This window comes from Choloepus didactylus, chromosome Y (assembly GCF_015220235.1).
Source record: "Choloepus didactylus isolate mChoDid1 chromosome Y, mChoDid1.pri, whole genome shotgun sequence".
Classification (NCBI taxonomy): domain Eukaryota; kingdom Metazoa; phylum Chordata; class Mammalia; order Pilosa; family Megalonychidae; genus Choloepus; species Choloepus didactylus.
This window is the reverse complement of record NC_051335.1, coordinates 39,854,498-39,880,584: the sequence shown is the minus strand read 5'-3', so window position 1 is coordinate 39,880,584 and position 26,087 is coordinate 39,854,498. Positions and strand designations below refer to the sequence as shown.

The window sequence follows — 26,087 nt, the reverse complement described above, 5'->3', positions numbered from 1 at the left end:
TTGGGGCTTGCCTTTAAGAAGCCTGTTACTGCAAAGGAGAGGCTAAGCCTATTTATAATTGAGCCTGAGAGTCACCCCTAGAGCACCTCTTTTGTTGCTCAGATGTGGCCTCTCTCTCTAAGCCAACTTGGCAGGTAAACTCACTGCCCTCCCCATACTTGGGACATGACTCCCAGGTATGTAAAATCTCCCTGGCAAAAAAGAAAATCTCCCTGGCATCATGGGACGTGACTCCTGGGGATGAGCCTGGACCTGGCATCGTAGAATTGAGAAAGCCTTATGGACCAAAAGGGGGAAGAGAAATGAAACAAAGTTTCAATGGCTGAGAGATTACAAATGGAGTCGAGAGGTCATTCTGGAAGTTATTCTTATGCGTTATATAGATATCCATTTTTAGTTTTTAGTGTATTAGAATAGCTAGAAGGAAATATCTGAAACTGTTGAACTGCAATCCAGTATCCCAGATTCTTGAATACAATCATATAACTATATTGCTTATATGGTGTGATTGTGTGATTATGAAAACCTTATGGTTCACATTCCCTTTACACAGTGTATGGACAAATGAGTAGAAAAATGGGGGAAAAAAGTAAATAAATAATGGGTGGAGGAGGAGGAGTATGGGATGTTTTGGGTACTCTTTTTTACTTTTTTTGGAATAATGAAAATGTTCAAAAACTGATTGTGGAGATGAATGTACAGCTGTATGATGATACTGTGACCAATTGATTGTACATTTTGTATGATTGTATGGAATGTGAATATATCTCAATAAAATTGCATTAAAGAAAGAATCCTACTGAAAAGGATGAAAATTATATATGTATCCTGAAGGATATGTGCGAAGAAAAAGAAGAACAGAAATGATGAGATGAAAAACACAATAATGGAGATTAAAAACACACTATGGGCTGACAACAGCAGATTTGAATGGGCAGAAAAAAGAATCAGAATTAGAAGACAGGAAAATTGAAATTATACAGTCAGAAGAACAAATAGAGAAAAGAACAGAAAAAAATGAGCAGTGAATCAGGGATTTCAGTAATAGCACAAAGTACATAAACATACATGTCATGAGTGTCCCAGAAGGAGAAGAGAAGGGAGAAGGGGCAGAAAGAATATATGAGGAAATGACTGGAAATTTCCCAACTCTTATGAAAGACATAAATATACATGTACAAGAATCACAATGTACTCCAAATAGAATAAGTGCTAATAAACCTACCCTGAGACAAATACTAATTATATTGTCAAATGCCAAAGATAGAGGATCCTGAAAGCAGAGAAAGAAAAGCAATCTATCACATACAAGAGATCCTCAATAAGACTAAGTGCTGATTTTTCATCAGAAACTAGGGAGGTGAGAAGACAGTGGTATGACAGATTTAAGGTACTGAAAGAGAAAAACTGCCAGCCAAAAATTTTTATCCAGCAAAACTGTCCTTCAGAAATGAGGGAGACTTTAAAATATCCAAAGATAAACAGAAACTGACAGACTTTATTACCAAAAGACCTGCCATCCAAGAATTGCTACAGGGAGTTCTTCTGGTTGAAAGGAGAAGACAAGATGGAGTGGTTTGGAGTCATGTGAAGCAGTGAAGATCTTCAGTAAAGGTAACTAAATGGGTGACTGCAAAACCCTATAGCAGTGTATGCTCAATATATAATTCTATTCTTTTTTCCTATAAGAGTTAGAATACAAATGAATAAGACACAGTCATATTTCCTGATAATGGACACACAAAATATAAAGATGTCATATGGGATAAAAACAACATAAAGAAGGGAAATGGAGGGATATAGGAGCAAAGAGCATGCATGCTATTGAAGTCAAGCTGGTATCTTTTCAAAGTGATATGTTACAGACTTAGGTTGTGTAATACAAACCCCAAGGTAACCAGAAAGAAGGTATTTAAAAATATATACAGAAATGTAAATGAGAAGCACATCAATTAAATACATCAGGAAATATGAACTATATGGAAAAAGAGGCTGCAATAAAGACAGAGACAGATAGAGATACATAAACTACAAAGAACAAAATGGCTGAAGTAAGTACTGCCTTTACAGTAATAACAATGAATGGCAATGGATTAAACTCCCCAATCAAAAGACACAGAATGGCAGAATGGATAAAAAAAAGCATGATCCTGACTCCCAGGGATGTAAATCTCCCTGGCAACGCAGGATATGACTGCAGGGGATGAATTTCTGGACCTGGCATCATGGGATTGAGAACATGTTCTTGATCAAAAGGGGAATGCAAACTGAAACAAAATAAAAGTTTCAGTGACTGAGAGATTCCAGATGGAGTTGAGAGGTCACTCTGGTGGGCACTTTTCACTCCTGTGGGCACTTTTATGCACTATATAGATAACCCTTTTTAGGTTTTAATGTACTGGAATAGCTAGAATAAATACCTGAAACTATCAAATTGCAACCCACTATCCTTGACTCTTGAAGACAATTGCATAGCTTACAAGGAGTGACAGCATGATTGTGAAAACCTTGTGGATACACTCCCTTTATCCAGTGTATGGATGGATGAGTAGATAAATGGGGGAAAAAAATAAATGAAAAATGGGGGGGGGGGGATTTGAATGTTCTTTTTTACTTTTATTTTTTATTCTTATTTTTACTTTTTCTGGTATAAGGAAAACGTTCAAAAATAGATTAGGGTGATAAATGCACAACTATACAATGGTACTGTGAATGGTTGATTGTACACATGGGTGATTGTATGATATGTGAATACATCTTGATAAAACTGAATTTAAAGAAAAGTAAATAAGAAAAAAAATGAAAAAAAAAAGCATGATCCAACTACAGGTTGTTTACAAAAGACTCATCTTAGACCCAAAGACACAAACAGGTTGGAAGTGAAAGGATGGAAAAAGACAATCTGTGTAAATAGTAACAAAAAGAGAACTGGGATAGCTGTACTAATATCATAAAAATACAAAACATAAAGAAGGACACTATATGTTAATAAAAGGGTTTATCCACCAACAAGAAATAACAATTATAAATATTTAAGCCCCTAAACACAGTGTTCCAAAATACATGAAGCAAACACTGGCAAAAATGAAGGGAGAAATAGACAGCTCTAAAATAATAGTTGTAGACTTCAGTACAGCACTTTCATCAATAGACAGAACATCTAAATGGAAGATCAGTACGGAAACAGAGAACTTGAATATGATAAATGAACTAGACCTACAAGACATATACAGAACACTGCACCCCAAGATAGTGGCATATATATTACTCTATTATATACACAAGGACTGTTCTCAAGATAGACCACATGATGGATAACAAAACAAGTCTCAATAAATTCAAAACTATTGAAATCATACAGTGTATCTTTTCCAATCAAAACGGAATAAAGCTAGAAATGAATAACGGAGGGAGAAATGGGAAATTAACAAATACGAAGAAATTAAACAATATACTCTTAAACAACCAATGGGTTAAACAGGAAATCACAAGTAAATTAGGAAATATATTCAGGCAAATGAAACTGAAAATACAGCATAACAAAACTCATGGGATGCAGCAAAGGGAGTGCTGAGATGGAAATTTGTAGCTCTAAAATATTAACATTTAAAAAGAAAAACTTCAAATCAGAGACTTAACTTCAAACATGGAAGAACTGGAAAAAGAAAAGCAAACTAACCCAAAGAAAGCAGAAGGAAGAAAATAACAAACAGTAGAGAACAGATAAATTAAATAGAGGACAAAAAAAAAAAAAAAAAAAAAAAAAAAACCAATGGAGAGCAATAACAAAAACAGAAGTTGGTTCTTTGAAAAGATCAATAAAATTGACAAACATTTAACTAGATAGATATAAAAAAAGGGAGAGGATAAAAATGACTAAAATCAGAAATGCAAAGGGGGGTATTAATACCAACACTGCTGAAATAAAAAGGACAATAAGAGGATACTATGAACAATTGTATGTCAATAGATCAGACAAGCTAGATGAAATGGCAAAATTGTTAGAAACCCACAAACTACCTACATTGACTCAAGAAGAAACAGAAGATTCCAACAAAACAATTATTATTAAAGAGATTGACTCAGTAATCAAAAATCTCCCAACAAAGAGAAGCCCAGGAATAGATGGCTTCACAGGAGAATATGACCAAACAATGCAAGAGGACGTAACTCCAGCTCTGTTCAAACTCTTCCAAAAAAATGAAGGGAGCACTCCCTAATTCATTCTACAAGGCCGATACTATACTAATATCAAAGCCAGATAAAGATACCACAAAAAAGAAAACTACAGACCACTATCTCCTATGAATGTAGATGCAAAAATCCCCAACAAAATATGAGCAAACCAAATCCAACAGCATATTAAAACAATTATACACCATGATCAATTGAGAATTATCCCAGGTATGCAAGAGTAGTTCAACATAAGAAAATCAATTAATGTAATACACCACATTACCAGGGAAAAAACTACATGATCGTCTCAACTGACCCAGAAAAGGCATTTGACAAAACCCAGCATCCTTTTGTAATAAAAACATTTAGAAACATAGGAATAGAAGAAAACTTTCTTAACATGATAAAGAGCATATATGAAAACCAAAAGCTGCAACATACTCAATGGTGAAAGAATGAAAGCTTTCACTCTAAGATCTGGAACAAGACAAGTATGCCCACTGCCACCACTTTTAATCAACACTGTACTGAAAGTTCTAGCCAGAGCAGTTAGGCAAGAAAAAGAAAGAAAACGAATCCAGATTGGAAAGGAAGAAGTAGAAGTTTCACTATTTGCAGATGGCATGATCCTATATATAAAAAGCCCCCAAAAATCTACAACAAACCTACTATAGCTAATAAATGAGTTCAGCAAAGTAGCAGGATACAAGATCAATGAGCAAAAATCAATGGTGTTTCTATACACTAGTAATGAGTAATCTGAGGAGGAAATCAAGAGTAAAATTCCATTTACAATAGCAACTGAAACAATCAAATATCTAGGAATAAATTTAACCAAGGATATAAAGGACTTGTACACAGAAAACTACAAAACATTGCAAAAAGAAATCAAAGATGACCTAAATAAATGGAAGAACATTCCATGTTCATGAACTGGAAGACCAAATATCTTTAAGATATCAATCCTCCGAAATGATTTAAAGATTCAATGCAATCCCAATCAAAATTCTGACAGCCTATCTTACAGAATTGGAAAAGCCAATAATCAAGTTTATTTCGAAGGGTAAGGGGCTGTTAATAGTCAAAAACATCTTGAAAAAGAAGAATGAGGTTGGCAGACCCACATTTCTTGACTTTACAGCATATCACAAAGCTACAGTGGTCAAAACAGCATGGTACTGGCATAAAGACCCATGGAATTGAAATGGGAGTTCAGAAATAGAGCTTCACATCTATGGACAATTGATTTTTGATAGGGCTGCCAGGCACGCAATTGGGAAAGAATAGTCTCATCAACAAATGGTGCTGGGAGAACAGGATAACTATGTGTAAATGAATGAAAGGCCCCTATCTCATACCATATACCAAAATGGATTAAAGACCTAGATACAAAAGCCAGGACTAGAAAACTCCTGAAAGAAAATATAGGGAAGCATCTTCACGATCTTGTGTTAGGCAATGGTTTCTTAGACTTTACATGCAAAGAAAAAGCAACAAAAGAGAAAACAGATAAATGGGACCTCCTCAACATTAAAAACTTTTGCACATCAAAGGACTTTGTCACAAAGGTGAAAAGACAGACTAATCAATGGGAGAAAATATTTGGAAACCGCATATCCAATAAGCATTTAATATCCAGAATACATAAAGAAATCCTACAACTCAACAACAAAAAGATAAACAACCCAATTTAAAAATCGGCAAAAGACTTGAGTAGACAGTCTTCCAAAGATATTCAAATGGCTAAAAAAGCACATGGAAAGATGCTCAACATCACTAGTTTTTAGGTAAATGCAAATCCAAAACCACAATGAGATATCATTTCAAACCCACTAGAACAGATACTATTTTAAAAAATATAGAAAATTACAAATGTTGGAGAGAATGTGGAGAAATAGGAACACTCATTCTTTGCTGGTGGTAATGTAAAATGGTGCACCTGCTGTGGAAGACAGTTTGGCAATTCCTCAGGAAGCCAAGTATAGAATTACCATATAACCTGGCAATCCTGCTACTAGGCGTATACCCTAAAGAACTGAAAGCAGGGAATCGAACAGATATTTGCACACAGATGTTCATAGCAGCATTATTCACAATTGCCAAAAGATGGAAACCTGTGTCCTTCAACCTGTGAATGGATAAACAAATTGTAGTATATACATACAATGGAATACCATTCAGCTGCAAAAAGGATCAAAGTCCTGATGCATGCGACAACACATGGATGAACCTTAAGGATATTATGGTAAATAAGCATGCAAAATAACAAATATATGATTGCACTGATAAGAACTAATCATAATAAGCAAACTCACAGAGTTAGAATCTAGAATATAGGAAACAAGAGGATGGACTGGGGATAGAGAAAAGGGAGCTGATGCGTAATTTGTATAGAATTTCTATTTGGGTTGATTGTCGAGGTTTAGAAATGAACAGTGGTGATAGCAGCACACTATTCTGAGTGTAATTAACAGTGCTGAATTATTTATGTGAATGTGGTTGAAGGGGAAGTTTTGGATCGTATATGTTTACTAGAATGACATTATAACACAGCAAACCCTGTTGAGGACTATGGACTGGGGTTAATTGTACAAGAATATGTACTACTCATGAATGTTCTTTCAGGAATCATAACAAATATATGACACTAATACACAGTATTAATAATAGGGTGGTATATTGGGGAAAATATACCAATTGTAAATTGCGGACTATAGTTAATAGTGCTATTTTAATATTGTTTCACCAGCTGTAACAAAGGTACCACACTAATGCAAAGTATCAATAATAGGGGCATATATAGGAACGTGGGTTTTTTACACAATTTTGCTGTAAAAACACAACTTCTGTACATCAAGGGTTGACACCTTTTTATATGTGTGATTTATTTTACAGTGATGGAGGTGGCTGAGGCTGTGGAGCTCTGACTGTGATGTTCTTTGGGATTTGCTCTCTCACTGCTTGTTGAGTCATGTTTTGAGGGCTGTCACTGTTCTGTATATGTGTTGGAGTTCATAATGACAAAAAAAAAAACCAAAAAAATAAAAAGAACATATAAAAAAATACAACTTCAATAATTAAAATAATAATAATAATAGGACATATTTCACAGATCTGTATATCGAGTGTTTTAAATGAGGTAATCCATGTAAATTGCTTAACACAGTGCCTAGGATATAGAATCTTTCAGTAAGTGCTGGCTGCTACTGTTTAAAAAAAGCACAGTTATGAAAAAGTGCTATCATTAATTGTAATAAATGTTCCACACCAATGTAAGGTGTTAGTGGTGGGATGGTGTATGGGAATCCTGTATTTTATACATGTTTATTCTATAAACCCACAACTTCCTTAATAAAATTTTAAAAAATTAAAATTAAAAAAAGGGTTAGGAATAAATTTAACAAAAGAGGTGCAAAACTTATACTCTGAAAACTACAAAACACTGTTGGAAGAAATTAAGGAAGACTTAAATACATAGAAAGACATTCAAGGTTCCCAGGGTGGAAGATTTAATATTGTTAAGATGGCAATAAGTCCCAAATTCACCTACAGATTCAACATGATCCCTGCTGATATTTCAACGGATTTCTTGGCAAAAATTGACAAGCAAATATGAAAATTCATATGGAAATGCATGGGGCCCAAAAAAGCCAAAACAATCTTGAAAACAGAACAAAGCTGAAGGACTCCCACTTCCCAATTTCAAAGCTTACTACAATGCTACCTTAATCAAGACCATATCAATCACCAAAATGGGGGAGAGAAATGAAACAAAATACAGTTTCAGTGGCTGAGACATCTCAAATAGTCAAGAGGTCATTCTGACGCATTATATAGACATCCCTTTTTAGTTTTTAGTGTATTGGAATAGCTAGAAGGAAATACCTGCAACTGTTGAACTGCAACCCAGTAATCTTTATTCTTTTTTTTTTCCTTTGGCATTTCCAGGAAGTTTTTTTTATTTTTTTAATTCAGTTTTATTGAGATATATTCAAATATCATACAATCATCTGTAGTGTACAACCAATTGTTCACAGTACCATCATACAGTTGTGCATTCATCACCCTAATCTATTTTTGAACATTTTCCTTACATCAGAAATAATCAGAATAAGAATAAAAAAAAAGTAAAAAAGAACACCGAAATCATCCCCCCATCCCACACTATTTTTCATTTAGTTTTTGTCCCCATTTTTCTACTCATCCATCCATACACTGGATGAAGGGAGTATGATCCACAAGGTTTTCACAATCACACTGTCACCCCTTGTAAGCTTACATTGTTATACAATCGTCTTCAAGAGTCAAGGCTACTGGGTAGGAGTTTGATACTTTCAGATATTTACTTCTAGCTATTCCAATGCATTAAAACCTAAAAAGGGTTATCTACATAATACGAGTGCCCACCAGAGTGCCCTCTCAATTCCATTTGGAATCTCTCAGCCACTGAAACTTTATTTTGTTTCATTTCACATCCCCCTTTTGGTCAAGAAGATGTTCTCAATCCCACAATATTGGGTTCAGATTCATCCTTGGGAGTCATATCCTGCGTTGCCAGGGAGACTTACAACCCTGGGAGTCAGGTCCCACGCAGTGAGGAGTAGCAGCCTTTATTCTTGAAGACGAGTGTGTAGCTATACAGCTTACACTGTATGACTGTGTGATTGTGAAAACTTTGTGGCACCCACTCCATTTATCCAGTGTGTGGATAGATGAACAGAAAAAGGAGGACAAAACGTAAATAAATAAAGGGAAGGGATGGAGAGTATGGGATGTTTTGGGTGTTTTGTTTTACTTTAACTTTTATTCTTATTCTTTTTTGTGTGTGGTAATGAAAAGGTTCAAAAATTGATTGTGGTGATGAATTCACAACTATACAATGGTTCTGTGAACAACTGATTGTACACTGTGGATGACTGTATGGTATGTGAATATATCTCAATAAAACTGAATTTAAAAAACACTGTCATACAGCCAAAAGGATAGACATATCATCAATTTAATAGAATTGCGATTACAGAATTAAACCTTCATTATTACAGTTAATTTTTCACAAGGGTGCTAAGACTGTTTAATGGGAAAAAAAGTCTTTTCAATAAATGGTGCTGAAACAACTGAATATCCACATGAATCAAAATGAATCCAGACCCCTAAATAATACTATACACAAGACAACCCTTTTTAGGTTCTAGTGATTTGGAGTAGCTAGCAGTAAATATCTGAAACCATCAAACTATAACCCAGAACCCATGAATCTTGAAAACAATCATACAAAAATGTAGCTTATGAGGGGTGACAATGGGATTGGGAAAACCATATGGACCACTCTCCCCTTTGTCTAGTTTATGGATAGATGAGTAGAAAAATGGGGAAAGGAAACAAACAAACAAACAAAGGCACCCAGTGTTCTTTTTTACTTTAATTGCTCTTTTTCACTTTAATTATTATTCTTGTTATTTTTGTGTGTGTGATAATGAAGGTGTCAGGGATTGATTTTGGTGATGAATGCACAACTATGTAATGGTACTGTGAACAATCAAATGTACGCTTTGTTTTGTATGACTGCATGGTATGTGAATATATCTCAATAAAATGTATTAAAAAATAAATAAACCAAATGTTTGTTTGTGGAAAAAAATAATACTATATACAAAAATCAACTCAAAATGTATCAAAAACCTAAATGTAAGGGCTAAAACCATAAAATTCTTAGAAGAAAAGAAAGGGGTAAATCTTCATGACCTTGTGCTAGGAAATGATTTCTTAACTATGACAACAAAAGCACAAGCAATAAAAGATAAAGCTCATAAACTGAACATCATTAAAATGACAGTCTTTTGGGCTTCAAAAGACACCATCAAAAAAATGAAAAGGTAACCCAAAGAACAGGAGAAAATTTTTGTAAATCATGTATCTGATAAGGGAGCTATATATATAGAATATAGAAGGAAAGCTTATAGCTCAATAATAAAATGACAAACAGTACAATTTAAAAATGCACAAGGAAGCAAAAAAAGAAGATGGCAGCGTAGAGAGGAGTAGAAGTTAGTTAGTCCCTCTGGAACAAGTAATAAACAACCAGGGACAACTAGTAAATAATCTGAAATAACTGCTGGGGGACAAACATGACTGTCCGCTCATCATACACCAACCTGAATTGAGAGGAATGCCCAAGATCACAGCATAAAATCTGTAAGTAAAAACTGCGAACCCACACTGAGAGACCCTCCCCCATGGCAACCCAAACTGCAACACCTCACAGTGATAGAGAGCAGCACTCTCTGAACAAGGCAATATACCTGAGTCCAGCTCCAACTGGGGTTTTGAATTAACAAATGTGGACTGCTCAATACAAGCTACAAATCCCCAACAAGCAGACAGAGGCTTTTAGTGATGACTGACCTTAAAGAGCCGGCAGACTTCTCTGTGCTGGGAGGGGCAGCCCAGAGGACCAGGTGCTATCTCTGGCCAAGGGTGGGGGAGCTGGGGAGACTGTGGACTGGCCCTGAAGTGGGCTTTCTGTCCCTTTTTCTTTCTCTCAACCTGGGTGGCTCGTTGGAGAAAGCCACAGCTATTTTCAGTACGCAGCTCTCTGACCCAGACAAGGGTGGAGATAGCAGAGTCAGAGAGACAAAGAGTGTATTTAAATGCAAATGAAAATTCCCTAGAGGGTCTATCTTCCCTAAGAGGAAGGAGGTGGTGCCCAGCTCTACTATTGGCTTCCCATTCAGAAGCAGACCCCAGAGCCTGGGGGAAAACAGCCAAAACAGAAACTAAGGACTACAGGGGCCCCACCTCCTTACACCAGTCAGGAGCTATAGACTGACAGGCGCCACCTGCTGGGTAGGTTAGGAAAAGCACAGCAGCTTGAGGCCTCACAGGGTGCTTCAATCTTCGAAGACACACCCTCAGGGAGACCTGATACTGAATATTGCCCCCTTCTGATATCTGAGCCTGTTCTGTCTGGGGAAACCTGATTGGGGTAACCAAGGAAACCAGATGCCTAGACAATGGAAAACTACAACCTACACTAAGAAAAACAAAGTGTGCCAGTTTGAATGTATTGTGTCCCCCAAATGCCATTATCTTTGTGGTCTTGTGGGACAGACGTTTTGGTGCTGGTTAGATTTGCTTGGAATGTGCCCCACCCAGCTGTGGGTGGTGACTTTGGTGGGATACTCCCATGGAGGTGAGACCCCACCCATTCAGGGTGGGCCTTGATCAGGGGAGCCATATAAAACATGCTGACTCAAAGAGACTGGACGGAGTGCAGCTGTGAGTGACGTTTTGAAGAGGAGCAAGCTTGCTAGAGAGGAACATCCTGGGAGAAAGCCATTTTGAAACCAGAACTTTGGAGCAGACGCCAGCCACGTGCCTTCCCAGCTAACAGAAGTTTTCCAGACGCCATTGGCCATCCTCCAGTGAAGGTACCCAATTACTGATGCGTTACCTTGGACACTTTAAGGCCTTAAGACTGTAACTGTGTAGCCAAGTAAACCCCCTTTTTAAAAAGGCCAATCCGTCTCTGGTGTTTCGCATTCCACAGCATTAGCAAACTAGAACACAAAGCTATGGTCCAGTCAAAGGAACAAACTTACACTTCAATTGAGATACAGGAATTGAAACAACTAATGCTAAATCAATTCAAAAAGTTTAGGGAAGATATGACAAAAGAGATGAAGTGTATAATGAAAACACTGGGTGAATATAAGGTAGAAATCAAAAGTTTGAAAAAACAAATGGCAGAATCTATGGAAATGAAAGGCACAACACAAGAGACAAAAGACACAATGGAGACATAAACAGCAGATCTCAAGAGGCAGAAGAAAACACTCAGGAACTGGAGAACAAGACACCTGAAAGCCTACACACAAAAGAACAGATGGAGAAAAGAATGGAAAACTATAAGCAATGGCCCTGGGAATTGAATGACAACATGAAATGCATGAATGTACATGTCATGGGTGTCCCAGAAGAAGAAGGGAAGGGAAATGGGGCAGAAGCAATAATAGAGGATATAATCAATGAAAATTTCCCATCTCTTATGAAAGACATAAAATCACAGATCCAAGAAGCACAGCATACCCCAAACAGAAGAGATTTGAATAGACCTACACCAAGACACCTAATTATCAGATTATCAAACGTCAAAGACAAAGAGAGAATCCTGAAAGCAGCAAGAGAAAAGCGACCCATCGCATACAAAGGAAGCTTGAAAAGACTACAAGCGGATTTCTCAGTAGAAACCATGGAGGCAAGAAGGAAGTGAGGTGATATATTTAAGATACTGAAAGAGAAAAACCTCCAACCAAGAATCCTATATCCGGCAAAACTGTCCTTCAAATATGAGGGAGAGTTTGAAATATTCTCTGACAAACAATGACAGAGTTTGTGAACAGGATACCTGGGCTACAGGAAATACTAAAGGGAGAACTACAGACAGATAGGAAAAGACAGAAGTGAGAGGTTTGGAACACAATCTTGGATGATGGTAGCACAGCAATTTAAGTACACTGAACAAAGATGACTGTGAGTATGGTTAAAAGAAGAAGGTTAGGAGCATATGGGACACCAGAAGGAAAGAGGAAAGATAAAGACTGGGACTGTGTAACTCAGTGAAACCTAGAGTGCTCAACAATTGTGATAAAATGTACAAATATGTTTTTACATGAGGGAGAACAAATGAATGTCAACTTTGCAAGGTGTTAAAAATAGGGTGGTATTGGGGGAAAGATGCAATCAATGCAAACTGGAAACTATAGTTAACAGAAACATTGCATTATGCTTCCTTTAATGTAACAAAGGCAATACACCAAAGCTAAATGCCTTTAAGAGGGGGACATAAGGGAGGGGTATGGGACTCTCAGCATTGGAGATGTTGTCTGACTCTTTATTCTACTTTAGTTTATTACTATCTTTCTTTTTTGTTGCTTCCTAGCTGTCATGTGTTTTTTTTTTCTCTTTCGTTTTTCTTTTTCTTTTGTCTCTCTACCTTCTTTGATTCTTCCTCCTTTGTGGAAGAAACGGAGATGTCCTTATATAGATAGTGGTGAGGGTGGTGAAAACATAAACACATGACTATACAGGGCACCATCGATTGTTTACTTAGGATGGAATGTATGGGGTGTGATCAAAACCATCTTAAAAAATGGGTTGTTGAAGAAACCTTGAGTACACTATAATGAGTAAAATAAGTCAGACACGTAAGGACAAATATTGCAGGGTCTCATTGATATGAACTAATTATAATATGTAAACTCATAGACATGTAATATAAGTTACCAGGATGTAGAAGGAGGAAGAATGGGGAGCGGTTGCTTATTATGAGCAGAATGTTCAACTAGGTTGAACTTAAGTATTTGGAAATGGACATAGTTGACAGTAGCACGTTGTGAGAATAACTAGCAGTGTTGAATGGTGTGTGAATGTGGTGGAAAGGGGAAGCTCAGAGTCACATATGTCACCAGAAGGAAAATTGGAGGTTAAAAGATGTGAATGTATAAAACAGTGACTCCTGTGGTGGACAATGTCCATGATTAACTATACAAATATTAGAGATCTCTCTCACGAACTAGAACAAATGTATGACACTATAACTAGAAGTTATTAATAGAGAGGCATATAGGAAAAAATATATACCTATTGCAAACTATATACTATAGTTAGTAGTATTTTAACATTCTTTCATTAACAGTAACAAATACACTATATCAATACTATGAGTTAATAATGGAGGGGGGGTGGTTAGGGGTATTGGAGGATCTAAGTTTCCTCTTTTTTGTCTTTATTTCTTTTCTGGAGTAATGAAAATGTTCTAAAAATTCAAAAAAAATTAATTGTGGTGATGGATGCACAGCTCTATGATGGTACCGTGGGCAACTGATTGTACACTTTGAATCTTTGGATAATTGTATGGAATGTGAACTATCTCAATAAAGAAAATGCACAAGGAATCTGAATAGACAATTCCCCAAAGAAGATACACAAATGGCCAATAAGTACACAAAAAGTGCTCAGCATCAATAGCCATCAGGGAAATGCAAACTAAAACCCCAATGAGATACCATTTCATACCCTCTAGTATGGCTATAATAAAAAAGTCAGATAATAACAAGTGTTGGAGAGGATGTAGAGGAATTGGAACCCTCATCCACTGCTGGTGGAAATGTGTAATGGTGCAGCCACTCTGGAAAACAGTCTGCCAGTTCCTCAAAAGTTAATTATGATGTTACCATATGACACAGCAATTCCACTCCTAAGTATATACCGAAGAGAAATGAAAGCATATGTCCACATAAAAAGTTGACACAAATGTTCATAGAAGTATTATTCACAATAGCCAAAAGATGGACAATCCAAATATCCATCAACTGGTAAATGGATAAACAAAATGTAGCACATCCATACAATGCATTATTATTTAGCAGTAAAAAGAAATTAGGGACTGATACATGCTACAACATAGATGATTCTTGAAGAGTATGCTAAATGAAAGAAGCCAGTCACAAAGGACCAAATATTGTATGATTCAATTCAAATAAAATGTCCATAATAGGCAAATCTATAAGTAAAGAAAAGTGTTTTCCCAGGACTGGAAGAGACGGAGGAATTATGAGTGATGGCTAAGAGTGCAGTTTCTATCTGGGATAATGAAACTGTTCTAAAATTGAATGTGGTGCTGGGCTCTTTGTGTATAACCTGGTCGTTCCCTGGAACTTCGGTTATCTGTGTGACACCTGAGACTCAGAGCTGGAGTATTGCAGCTATGAAAGTCAGTATTACCCTATACAGCAACTGTTAAATAAGCTGAAAAAGAGATCAGACTTCAATTAGAGATATGAATGAAGCTGATCTGGTTAGGACTAAGGCAAATCAGACTAAAGGGTAAAGGACAATATTGACTGTGTTTTTAAAATTTCACCTTCTGTGTGAGACCAAAGAAAGAGATGTTTATTTGGTACAAAACTTATAATTTCTGTAGCACACTATCCAATTTAACTTTTATGGTCAGTTGATTCAAACACCGTAATTACATAGAACCTTGAATAGGGAGTGAGATCTGGTTGGTTTGTACAGGTTAGTGTGATGCTCCAATACAGCCCAGAGTAATTTGGGCAGAGAATGAAAAATTATTTGCGAAGTCCCCTTGTCGGACTGGAGAAATATGCGAAAATATTAAAATTCCCCACCTGGAGAATTCCTGATATTCTCACAAGCATCGGGGACTACCAATTTAACAGGCCAAGCCCTCGATCTTGGGGCTTGCCCTTATTAAGCTTTTTACTGCAAAGGAGAAGCTAAGCCTACTTATAGTGGTGCCTAAGAGTCACCCTCAGAGAACCTTTTTTGTTGCTCAGATGTGGCCTCTCTCTAACCCACTCAGCTGGTAAACTCACTGCCCTCCCCACCATGTGGGACATGACTCCCAGGGGTATAAAGCTCCCTGGCAACCTGGGACAGGACTCTTCGGGGATAAGCCTGATCCTGCCATCATGGGATTGAGAATGCCTTCTTGGACCAAAAGGGGGAAGAGAAATGAAACAAAATAGAGTTTCAGTGGCAAAGAGATTTCAAATAGAGTTGAGAGGTCATTCGGAAGGTTTTTCTTTTGTATTATATAGATTCTCCTTTTTAGTTTTTAGTGTATTGGAATAGCTAGAAGGAGATACCTGAAATTGTTAAATTGTAATCCAGTAGCCTTGATTCCTGATAATGATGTATAACTATATAGCTTTTACAGCTTGTCTTGTAATTGTGAAAACCTTGTGGCTCATACTCCCTTTATCCAGTGTATGGACAAATGAGTAAGAAAACAAAGATAAAAAAACAAATAAATAATAGTGGGGATAAGGGGTATGGGATATTTTGGGTATTCTTTTTTATTTTTTATTCTGATTTTTATATTTTTGGAGTAATGAAAATGTTCAAAAATTGTGGTGATAAATGGACAACTATATGACAATACCATGAACCACTGATTGTATACTTTGGATGATTATCTGGTATGTGAATGTATCTCAATAAAATTGCATTAAAAATTGACTGTGGATGCACAACCCTGTGAATATACTAAAAGCCGTTAACTGTACACTTTAAATGGCTGAATTATATGGTATTTGAATTACATCTCAGTGAAGCTGTTAAAAAAAGAGAAACTGAAAAAATGTGTCCATATCTTTGAGAGATGTATAGTCAAATATTATAGTTGAAATTATATAACATTTTGTATTTGCTTCAAAATAACTGGGGGATATAAAACTGGGTGGGAGTAGAGATCAAGCTGGGTAACGGGTACATGAGGTTCATTTTACTATTCTCTCTACTTTTGTATGTTTGATATTTTCTCACAAGCTTGTAGTCTGGCTTCCTATGGTTTTGGGGAATCTCAGACATAGAACTTAGTTTAGGGTGGTCCCAGACAAATAGTACCTCTAGATACCTATAGACACAATGAAAATCTTCTACACAGGGAAATATCATTTTAGTCTTCAAATTACTTCTAAAAATAATATTCCAAGTGTCCAGCACATGATCAAAGATAACTAGGCATGCTAAGAAATGAGGAATAAGCAGCAAAAAATGTAGGCAACTGAAACAGACCCACAGAAACTTCAGACATTGGAATTGTCAGGCACAAATTATAAAACAATTATTACTGAGCTTAAAGAAATAAAAAAACAGACTTGAAATGATAAAAAGTAACATAGCAAAACAACAGAGAAAGACTGCTACATATGTAATGATTTGCAGGATGTATTAAAGAGAAAAAAGCAAGATACACAACAGTATATTCAGTGCACCATCTTTTATGTAAAGGTTGATGGGAATGCAAATACATATACATTCTTATTTGTGAAATGAAACACTGGATGGAAAACAACAAACAGTAATAAAAAGTTACCTATAGGCAGAAGAAGAGAACAGATGGAAGAGGCAAGGACAGAAGTAAGATTTCCACAGTTTGGTATTTAGAATCGTGTAAATGTTTTACATACTCAAAGAATAAAATTAAATCATAAAGAAAAATGCAATTCCTGAAACATGAAAACAAATGTACTTAACTACAGGTAAAATACAGTATGTGCACTGTACATTCTTAGTAGGATTTAGTCCTGAGGCATAAAGAACTAAAAGCACTTAAAAATTTTTACCTAGTAGTCTCATTACTAGTAGAAATATTAGTATTATTAATTTGAAACAATTTTTGTATACTGTATGATAAATAAAGCAAGTTATTATAAGGCAAGAAAAGAGAGGAAAAAGAGGAAGGGCAATCAGTAAACCACAAAACTATACTGCCTCTCCAATGTTCTATGTACTTAAATAAACAATTTTTATTTAGATATTAAAATCAATGTTTTTTAAAGCCTATGTATTATTTTTTTCACCATATGGTTTTTGAATGTTTTATAACTTCATCTTGTGCCATTCTGTAGTCAAGCCCAGTGACTCTCAACCCTTGTTGTATATCAGAATTATTATGCTAAAAAAGCAAATCCTGGATGTCACCCTAGAGTTATAAAATCAGAATCTCAGAGTGGAAAGCACCCTGGGTAATTTTCCAAGTCAGGGTAGAATCAACTGCTCTGGTTCTACAAATCTACTTCAAGTTCCTCAAACATGGCATGTTCTAACACAGGGGTCAGTAAATCACAGCCTATAGTCAACACACAGCTTAACACCTGGTTTTGTAAATAAAGTTTTAATAGCACATACCCATGCTCATTTGTTTAAGCACTGTCTATGGCTGCTTTTATGTTACATTGGCAAAGTTAAATAATCTTGACAGAGACCATGTGGCCTGCAAAGCCTAAAATGTTTACTATCTGGCCTTCTACAGAAAAGGTTTGTTGACCCCTGCTCTAACCTGTCTTTGCTCTATGCCTTTGCAACTTTGCTCAAACACTCACTGCTCCTGTCTTGGCAAGCTCATGTTTATCCTTTGAAACTCTTGTTAGCATCACTTCTGTGAAGGCTGAACTGGGTTAACAATCACTGTATATTTGTTCATCATCCCCTGTACTTTCCCCTTTACACTGCTCTTCATACTTTATTCTTAGATGCCTGTTTAATGATTGTCTCCCCAACTAGACTGTAGCTCTGTGAGGGTCAAAACCCAGTTCTGTATTGTTCACCACAGTATGTGGTTCATTGCATGCATATACAAAACAAGGATTTAATGAATATTCCCTCTACCCTATACAGTTTTTACCCACATCTTGTTACATTTTTCAATGTTTCAGCCTGTGAAGGAAATTGTGAATCTGGATTCTATCAATGTATTTGTAACCCCACCCCTTTGTGTCATCTACACATTTGATATGCCTACCATTAAAATTCTTCTTCTCCAAGTCAATGATAATACTGGAAAAAACAGGGCTGAGAATAAAGTACTGTGAAGACACCCATACATACACCAATACTGATAACAATTCACTAAATCAGCAGTCTTCGGCTAAGAATCTAACTCTAATTATACTATTTAGCTTACATTTTCCATTATTCTACAAGGATCTTATGAGAGCTTCCACTTCTATGAAGCCTCTTCTTGTCTGGCACCACCTCCACCCAAGCAGAATTGAATTAATCACTCTCCCATTTTCCACACAAAGGCACCTTTTCTCACTTCACCACACTGTATTGTAATAATTTATTTACAAGTCTGTCTCTTCTGCAAGCCCAAGTTCTTCAAAGGTAGTGATTTACTTACCTCTAAATCCCTAGAACCTAGCACAATATCCAAAATTTAGTTGGAACTCAAAAAAATAAAAAAAATTACTGAATATGTCTTGCAATTCAAACACACTAAATTTATGGCATTATCTATTTCTGCCATCACAATATTCCTACATAAAATTTTAAAATCCTTTATATACCCTTACCTGCAGAAAGGAAACAGCATAACCCAACAGAGCAGGGTGATGGACTAAATTTAAACTGTTTTTATATTCTGCTATTCCAGCTTTTTCTAGGATTTTTGGGTCAATATGTATTCCTTTATGGTAGAGACCTTTCTGGAAAGGTTTGGATGTCCACAGGTAACCAACCATGGTTGTCAAATAGTGGTTAAATTCTTGATAGGTCTTGCTGTTGAAATTGAACTCTGATTTTGCCTATTGGAAAAGAAAAAAAAACTGTCACTATCTTCTGTTCTCCTTTTCCTTATTTTCCTCAACAGATCATATATATCTATAAACAATTTTTAAACAATGGTAATTGTGTTATGCACCCAAGAAAAAAACCATGTTCTTAATCTGCATTCCTGTAGGTGTGACCCCAGTGAAAGTATCTTGAAGATGGTATTTTACTTAAGATGTAGCCCAAATGAATGAGGGTGGGCCTTAATCGGGATTACTGGAGGCTTTATAAAGAGAAGGAGAAGCCAGAAACAGGAAGTCAATGAGAACCCAGAAGAGATAGGAGAGGACATCACCATGGGACCTGAGGCAAAGATGCAAGCTAAGGAACCCCAAGGACTGCACCAAGCCAACATCAGAACACAACTGAAGCCGGGAAGAAGCAAGCCTTCTAGCCTCCAAAACCATGAGACAATAAATTCTTGTTGTTTAAGCCAACCATTGTGTAGCATTTGTCATAGCAGCATGGCAAACTAAACAGTGATTTAACACAGAGATTTATCCATACCTTTTGCACTAACTCATTTTTCTTTGCAACAGTCAAATTTTTATGATACCTAATAGGAAGAACAAGTAGAATGAAACTTTTAAAGTTAAATGCCTTTGAAAGCTAAACATAAACAAAAATGTACATTTTTAATGTAAATATATGCAAATGTGTAGATATGCAAAACTCCAGTTGTTTCTTTAAGATTTTATCTTTTTTTGTGGTACATTCTCCTCAAAGAATAAAACCTTAAAAGATGCTCAATATTGAGTTGTACATTTAAGATGTGCACTTACCTGTACGTAAATTATACCTCTATACAAAAGAAAAAACAATGAAGGGAATATTTTTAATGTTTCACTATTAAAAATTATTGCTTATTGGGTACAGAGTTTCTGTTTGAGATGATGAAAAAGTTTTGATAATGGATGGTGATGTTGGTAGCACAACAGTGGGAATATAATTAATATCACTGAATTGTATACATGAAAGTGGTAAAATGGGAATTTTTGTGTTTTATATATGTCACTACAATAAAAAAACCTAACTCCTCAAAATAAAAATCTAATAGAGGCTGAAAAGCAGTCAGTTGCTGATACAGAACATCTTTTCTTAATTTGAGAAAAAGGGTGTGGTGAAAGAATAAATGGGAAATTTAGAAATGCAATTTTTTCCTTGACTGAGAACTATAGTTACTTTTTAAACATTTTAACCTTGAGATAGTCATACAAATTATATCAAAAGGATCTACAGTTTTAGACATCTTTTTAAGATAAGTACTATGATTTCTGAAAAGAGTAATTTTAGTACAAAAGTTAAAGAATTAGGAGATCAGGCAGTTATATGAACTTATCTCCCAGAAAATACCGTCTTTTTACCAGAGAAGCTATGTTGACTTGTATCAGTTGTTAGCAAATAACTAATTCTTCTATAAGACATAGCTATTAGAATCAACAATGCTGAGTGTAGCTATTAGAATCAACAATGCTGAGTGTAGCAATACCACTGGGCAAAAGATCCTTATCTATGAAATTTTTTATTCCACATTGCTCCCGGTGACATTTTAAAAATGACACAACTATCATGGCCTCATATTGGAAGGTCATGTGTAAAAGAAAGGCATCTTTCCTATTTTCATAGGCCCCTGGGAGCAAATAAATAGGGATTTTTGTTGAATTATAGTCAGAAAAAAATGAAGATAGAATTATCATGTACTAATTCATAAAATGGCAAAAAGGCTTTGTACCTATGCATAATGTAACAGATCTGGTTCAAGATACTGGAATCCAGGCTGAGGAGTGATGGATAGAAGACCCCAGGAGGAAACAACACCACTAATGGAAGGTCATAATTTATATATATGTCACATACCTTTTGGAAAGAATAATAATATCAGTATACATATATATATATATATATATATATAATTCCCCAGAACCCACCAACCAAGTTCACCTAAAGAATCATCAAGGTAAGATAAACAATAATATAACATTAAAGACTGCCCAGTTCATAAATATAACAGATAGCTATAAGCCTGCTTAAAAATATACCTCACCATACATCAACCTTTATGATAAGGCATTATTTCTAGAAGACCACTATTCAAATCTTTAATATTTTTTCCAGGAAGGGAGCTTAGAGTTGGGGGTGGGGGTAGGGGGAAACAGGGTAAAGGAAAGGAGCATTATTTTCTCCTTAAATCCCATAAACACTTGTTTATGATCTTACATAGCTGTCAACTTGGAAAAGAAAGGGGCATGTTTCCAAGCAAATATAACAGAAGACAGCTATTAGTGAAGGGAGGAAACCAGGAAAATTGAAATTAGTGGGTAATTTCTGTCCTGGTCAAATACCATAAGACAACAGAAGAGGACTAGAATCATAAAAGTATTAGGTACTGGGAGAAATAAGGCAGTTGAAAGGTGGGAGTGGAAAACCGAAGAAACAAGAAGGCATTTTTGGCTTTTGCCAAGGGTTGGGATGGAAAATGGATAAGTAAGTGATGCCAGACACAAATGGGCATTCTTACATACTTCTGGTGGAGAGTAAATTGGCACTTCCTAGAGAGATGGCAATTTGGCAACACCTTTCAAAATTACAAACGCTTAGATAGGTGGTTTTCAAACTTCTTTGCACACTGGAATCACCTAGGCAGATTCAAAAACTATTGATGCCTGTTCCAGCCTCCAGAGATTTTGAGTTTTGTGGCCTGGGATATAACTATGGCTTTAGAATTTTTGTAAGATCCCTAGTTGATACTAATGGCTTGTATATTCTCTGATGAAATGATTCCACTTCTCCTTAACCTACACACATATTCACACAGGTGATGAATGACCTATGTCATTAATTGTAGCTTTGTTTTGATATCAAAAATTAGAAAAAAAAATACATGTTCACCAAAATGAGACTTGTTAAATAAATAAAGCTGTTATATAAACATTTTCTTAAAAAGTTATGCCAGAGACAAACTTCTGTTTAGGGCCAGCAATATTACAGGTGAAATGTCTATTAAAGTGGTACCCAGAGAAAAGAAGCATGTTCTCCCACTGTGCTTTATGAAAGTCAGTTATCTAGACAAGAATACAAATCATTAACTTCAAAATGTGCAGTTTATTTCAACTATGCTAGTTAAGGTCATAGCCCAAATTAATGGCCGTACATAAAATTTAAATCATAGGCCACTTCAAATGAACAGCCGTTACAAAGAACCTAAATAGGGAAAATGAGATGTGTATTACCGTCTCATAGAAATCCAAAATAAAGTGCAGAAAGAAAGTACTGTTGCTCTCCAAGCGCATCGCAGTAGTGGACAACCGCCCTACATAGTGAATCAGTTCAGACACGGAGTTCAAGGATCCACCTAAAGTTGTCTCTCTGTGTTAAGAAACCACGACATTCAGATCCATATTAGCAATAGTGTTTGCAGTTTCCAAGCTAAAGCTGGATAATATATAGCAAAAAGTTGACAGGCATTTCAGAAAACTCCCCCAATGTATAATTCCCTTTGTTTTTAAGCCACAGTGATTAAACCTAAAACCATACTTATTTAAAATAAATTCATAGAATATCCTCAGCAACCAGGTTGCTGAAAGAAAGGATTAAGCTCCAAATATACTTTAGATAATGTTACCGATGTCCAGGGATCAGCTATTCAGCATGTTAGTAGAGTCTGTAATTGATAAGCATTGAACCCTGGAAATCTTTAAGGGATAGATAAATAAAAGTCACCAGAAAATGGGTAAGCCATTAAAAGGAAGGGGAAAAAAGAGCTTATGACAAGGTGATATGAAAAATTCAGAATAAAATCTGACAAGGGACAAAATGATAAAATAAACTAGAAAAAATGAGAACCATTTAATCCCAATCAAACCACATAGCGGTTCAAAAGGTAAACATTAAGATGTCTGGGGACTTGTTTCCTATGACGTAGCAGCATTGCAGTACACTGACTGAAACAAAATACACACATCAAAACCCAGTTTTGCCTGAATTCCTAAGCTGAAGTGCTGTTAAAAATATGCATTTTCATTCTAATTTGAGTGGAATTCAATTCAAAGCTAAAACTGACTTAGTAAAATTCACAGCATCCTTCACTGTTCTAGTAAAAGCCAGATCTGAATATTTTATATCCTTCCCAAATCAACAATCTGGCCTTCTTTAAACCAGGCACCAGGTTTATTGGTTCAATCCATCTACCTATCACTCTTGTCATCCTTCAAGCCACTGTTAAATGGTTTAGGAAAAGACCTACAGACGTGATTTCATAGCTTTACCTTCCTATCTAGGTAGCCAATCAGTAGTTATACACAAGGAAAAAGGAATACTATATAGTCCTAGAGCTTTAGAGATAATGACTCTGCCACTATCCACCACTATGATGGTTCAGTGCCACAGCAAGCAGGAAAGGAGCAGGAAACCATTCAAACCAGTAGCAGCACCCATATAGTCAGCTGGCTATTTGCAAAACTATACTTTATGATTTTTAGGAAGACTTAGCAAATATATCTGAAATCATTTAAAATGATGGTGATTTACTCAGAACAGCCCCCTCTGAAGCGCTTCTCCACAGAGTGCTATTGGCATTTTGGATGAAACAATTTAACTGTTCAGGACTGTTGCCCATTTAGCATCCATGGCTCCCACCTACTACATGATGGTAGCACTCTCTTTCTAGTCACTGTGACAATCAGAATTGCCCCCCTGAAACACCACTGCTGAAGATATGGCATTACAACTATATTTCCAAAATAGAAGGCATTACTGGAAGCTTAAGAGCAAGCTATACTGTATAACACAAATATTATTATGTCAAAAAAGTTATCTACCTGGACTTTGAGTTGGAGTTCTTTATTGGATAGGACTTCAGGGGAGGGGGGCAAGAGTTTTTCTATGTACAGGCAGAAGAGTTTGCATTAAGTATGCACATACTTTCCATAAAGTATGATTTTTAAGAAGGATTTTGTTGGATACTTTTTGCCAGGTTTAGGAAAATCCATTCTATTCCTGGATTCCTAGGAAACTTTAACATTAGTGAGTGTGAAATTTTCAAAATGACCTTTCTTTGAAACAATCTTGTGTGTTTTTTCTTTTAATTTAATAATTTATTAAGAATGAATATTTAATACATTGTAATGTTCAACCATTTTCAAATTGTGGAGAAAAATCTAACTAGGGCATGATGTATTATTATTTAAAAACACACTACTAGATACATTGTAGAATTTTGTTCTGAATTTTTATATCTTTGTAAGTGAGACTGGTCTGTAATTTTTCTTTCTCACTTGTTCTTGTTTGGTTTGGGTTCTTTTAACCTCATAAAATGAGTTAAGACATGATAAGGCATTCCGAATGATCTGTTCCTTGAATACTTTGAAGAAACTGCTTATAAAACCACCGGGGCCGATTTTTTAATGGGTAGATTTTTAAACTCTTGATTGTATTTCTTAAGGATTTATTTTTAAAAAGTTATCTATACTTTTTTTCATGTATTTGTTTTAAGAATTTTAGAAAGCAGAATTCCTTTTTAAATGCCCCCCCCCAACACACACACACACACACACACACACACACACACATTTATGACACTAATAAAAGAAGTATCCTAGGATTTTTGGAAAGAAACTATAGAAATTTTAAGTGATCTATTTCAGGGGTGCCTAAGACTTAAATTGCAAGTTGGCTGATGACTGCAGGTTGCAAACATACTATTCTTAATAGAATTTAGGTGGAAGAGGTTAAGATTTAAATGGAATTTCTTTACAAAAATGGTTCTCAAACTTTAGTTTACATCAGAATTATGTGAAGCATTTGTTAGAACACAGCTTACTGGGCCCCACCTCCAGAGTTTAATTCAGTAGGTGTGGGCTATGGCCTGAGAATGTGCATTTCTAACAAGTTCCCAGGCAATACTGATGCTGCTTGTCCAGGAACCTCACTTTGAGAATTATAGCTTTACAGGATGCATTCACTATCTACAAATTCTCCACCTCCTTCTTGAATTGATCAGACATATATGGAAATTTTTCCAAATTACCCTCAAGAAGCCTCTATTTTCCATTTCCCTAAAAAGGTAGGAGATCAACATAGGGATGAGAAAATATGCAAAAACAGGTCTGGGTAAATACTATACCCAAGTTTACCAAAAGCTGTTTGCAATAGAAGCTAAGGGATCCTTTTCTTATAATTATACTTATTAAGTAATAAGAACATGGCTAATAATATAGGGCATTTGAACACTGATTAAATATTTGAAGATATTAAGAGCTATTAATCTTTTTAGGTGTCATAATGGTATTCATTTTTTACAGTTGAAATGATATCTGAGTTTTGCTTAAAAATAATCCTTTAGGAAAGAGGAGGAAGACGGGGGTGTGTTATAGATGAAAAAAGATTAACCATGAGTTGATAACTCTTGAGGCTGAGTGTTGGGTACATGCAGATAACATTGCACTTTTGATTATGTTATCAATTTTCGATAATATAAAGTTTAAAAAAATAAATGCCAAAAAATAGTCCAGTTAACAACAGAATAGAGGAGAGCCAAAGATTTTAAGTATAAAGAGTCAAAACAACCTGATTATGCAGTTCTCTGACATTCAGTCTTTTACTTTCACTTTGAGGGTAAAGCACATGTTTAACAACTATCAACACAATAGAAATTCAGGGCTCTTTTTTTTACTTCAAAGTCAAAATAAATTAACACATTTAACCAAAATACATCAGAGGAAACTAAAGAACAAAACTGTACAGCAAAGTTACCTTAGAGATTTTTCTAGCCATCA

General features: G+C 35.7%; 1 protein-coding gene across 2 annotated transcripts in view; it reads right to left on the bottom strand.

The window, feature by feature from the left end:
- Positions 1–26,087, bottom strand: part of LOC119524191 (centromere protein I-like) — a 96,983-nt gene that overhangs the window by 24,232 nt on the left and 46,664 nt on the right. For both annotated transcript variants that reach the window (XM_037822832.1, XM_037822833.1), the window contains exons 15-18: positions 22,545–22,680; positions 21,047–21,171; positions 19,822–19,870; positions 19,059–19,289 (exon numbers count right to left, since the gene is read on the bottom strand). In XM_037822832.1, the coding sequence (XP_037678760.1) occupies positions 19,059–19,289; positions 19,822–19,870; positions 21,047–21,171; positions 22,545–22,680 (541 nt within the window). The remainder of the gene's footprint in view (positions 1–19,058; positions 19,290–19,821; positions 19,871–21,046; positions 21,172–22,544; positions 22,681–26,087) is intronic.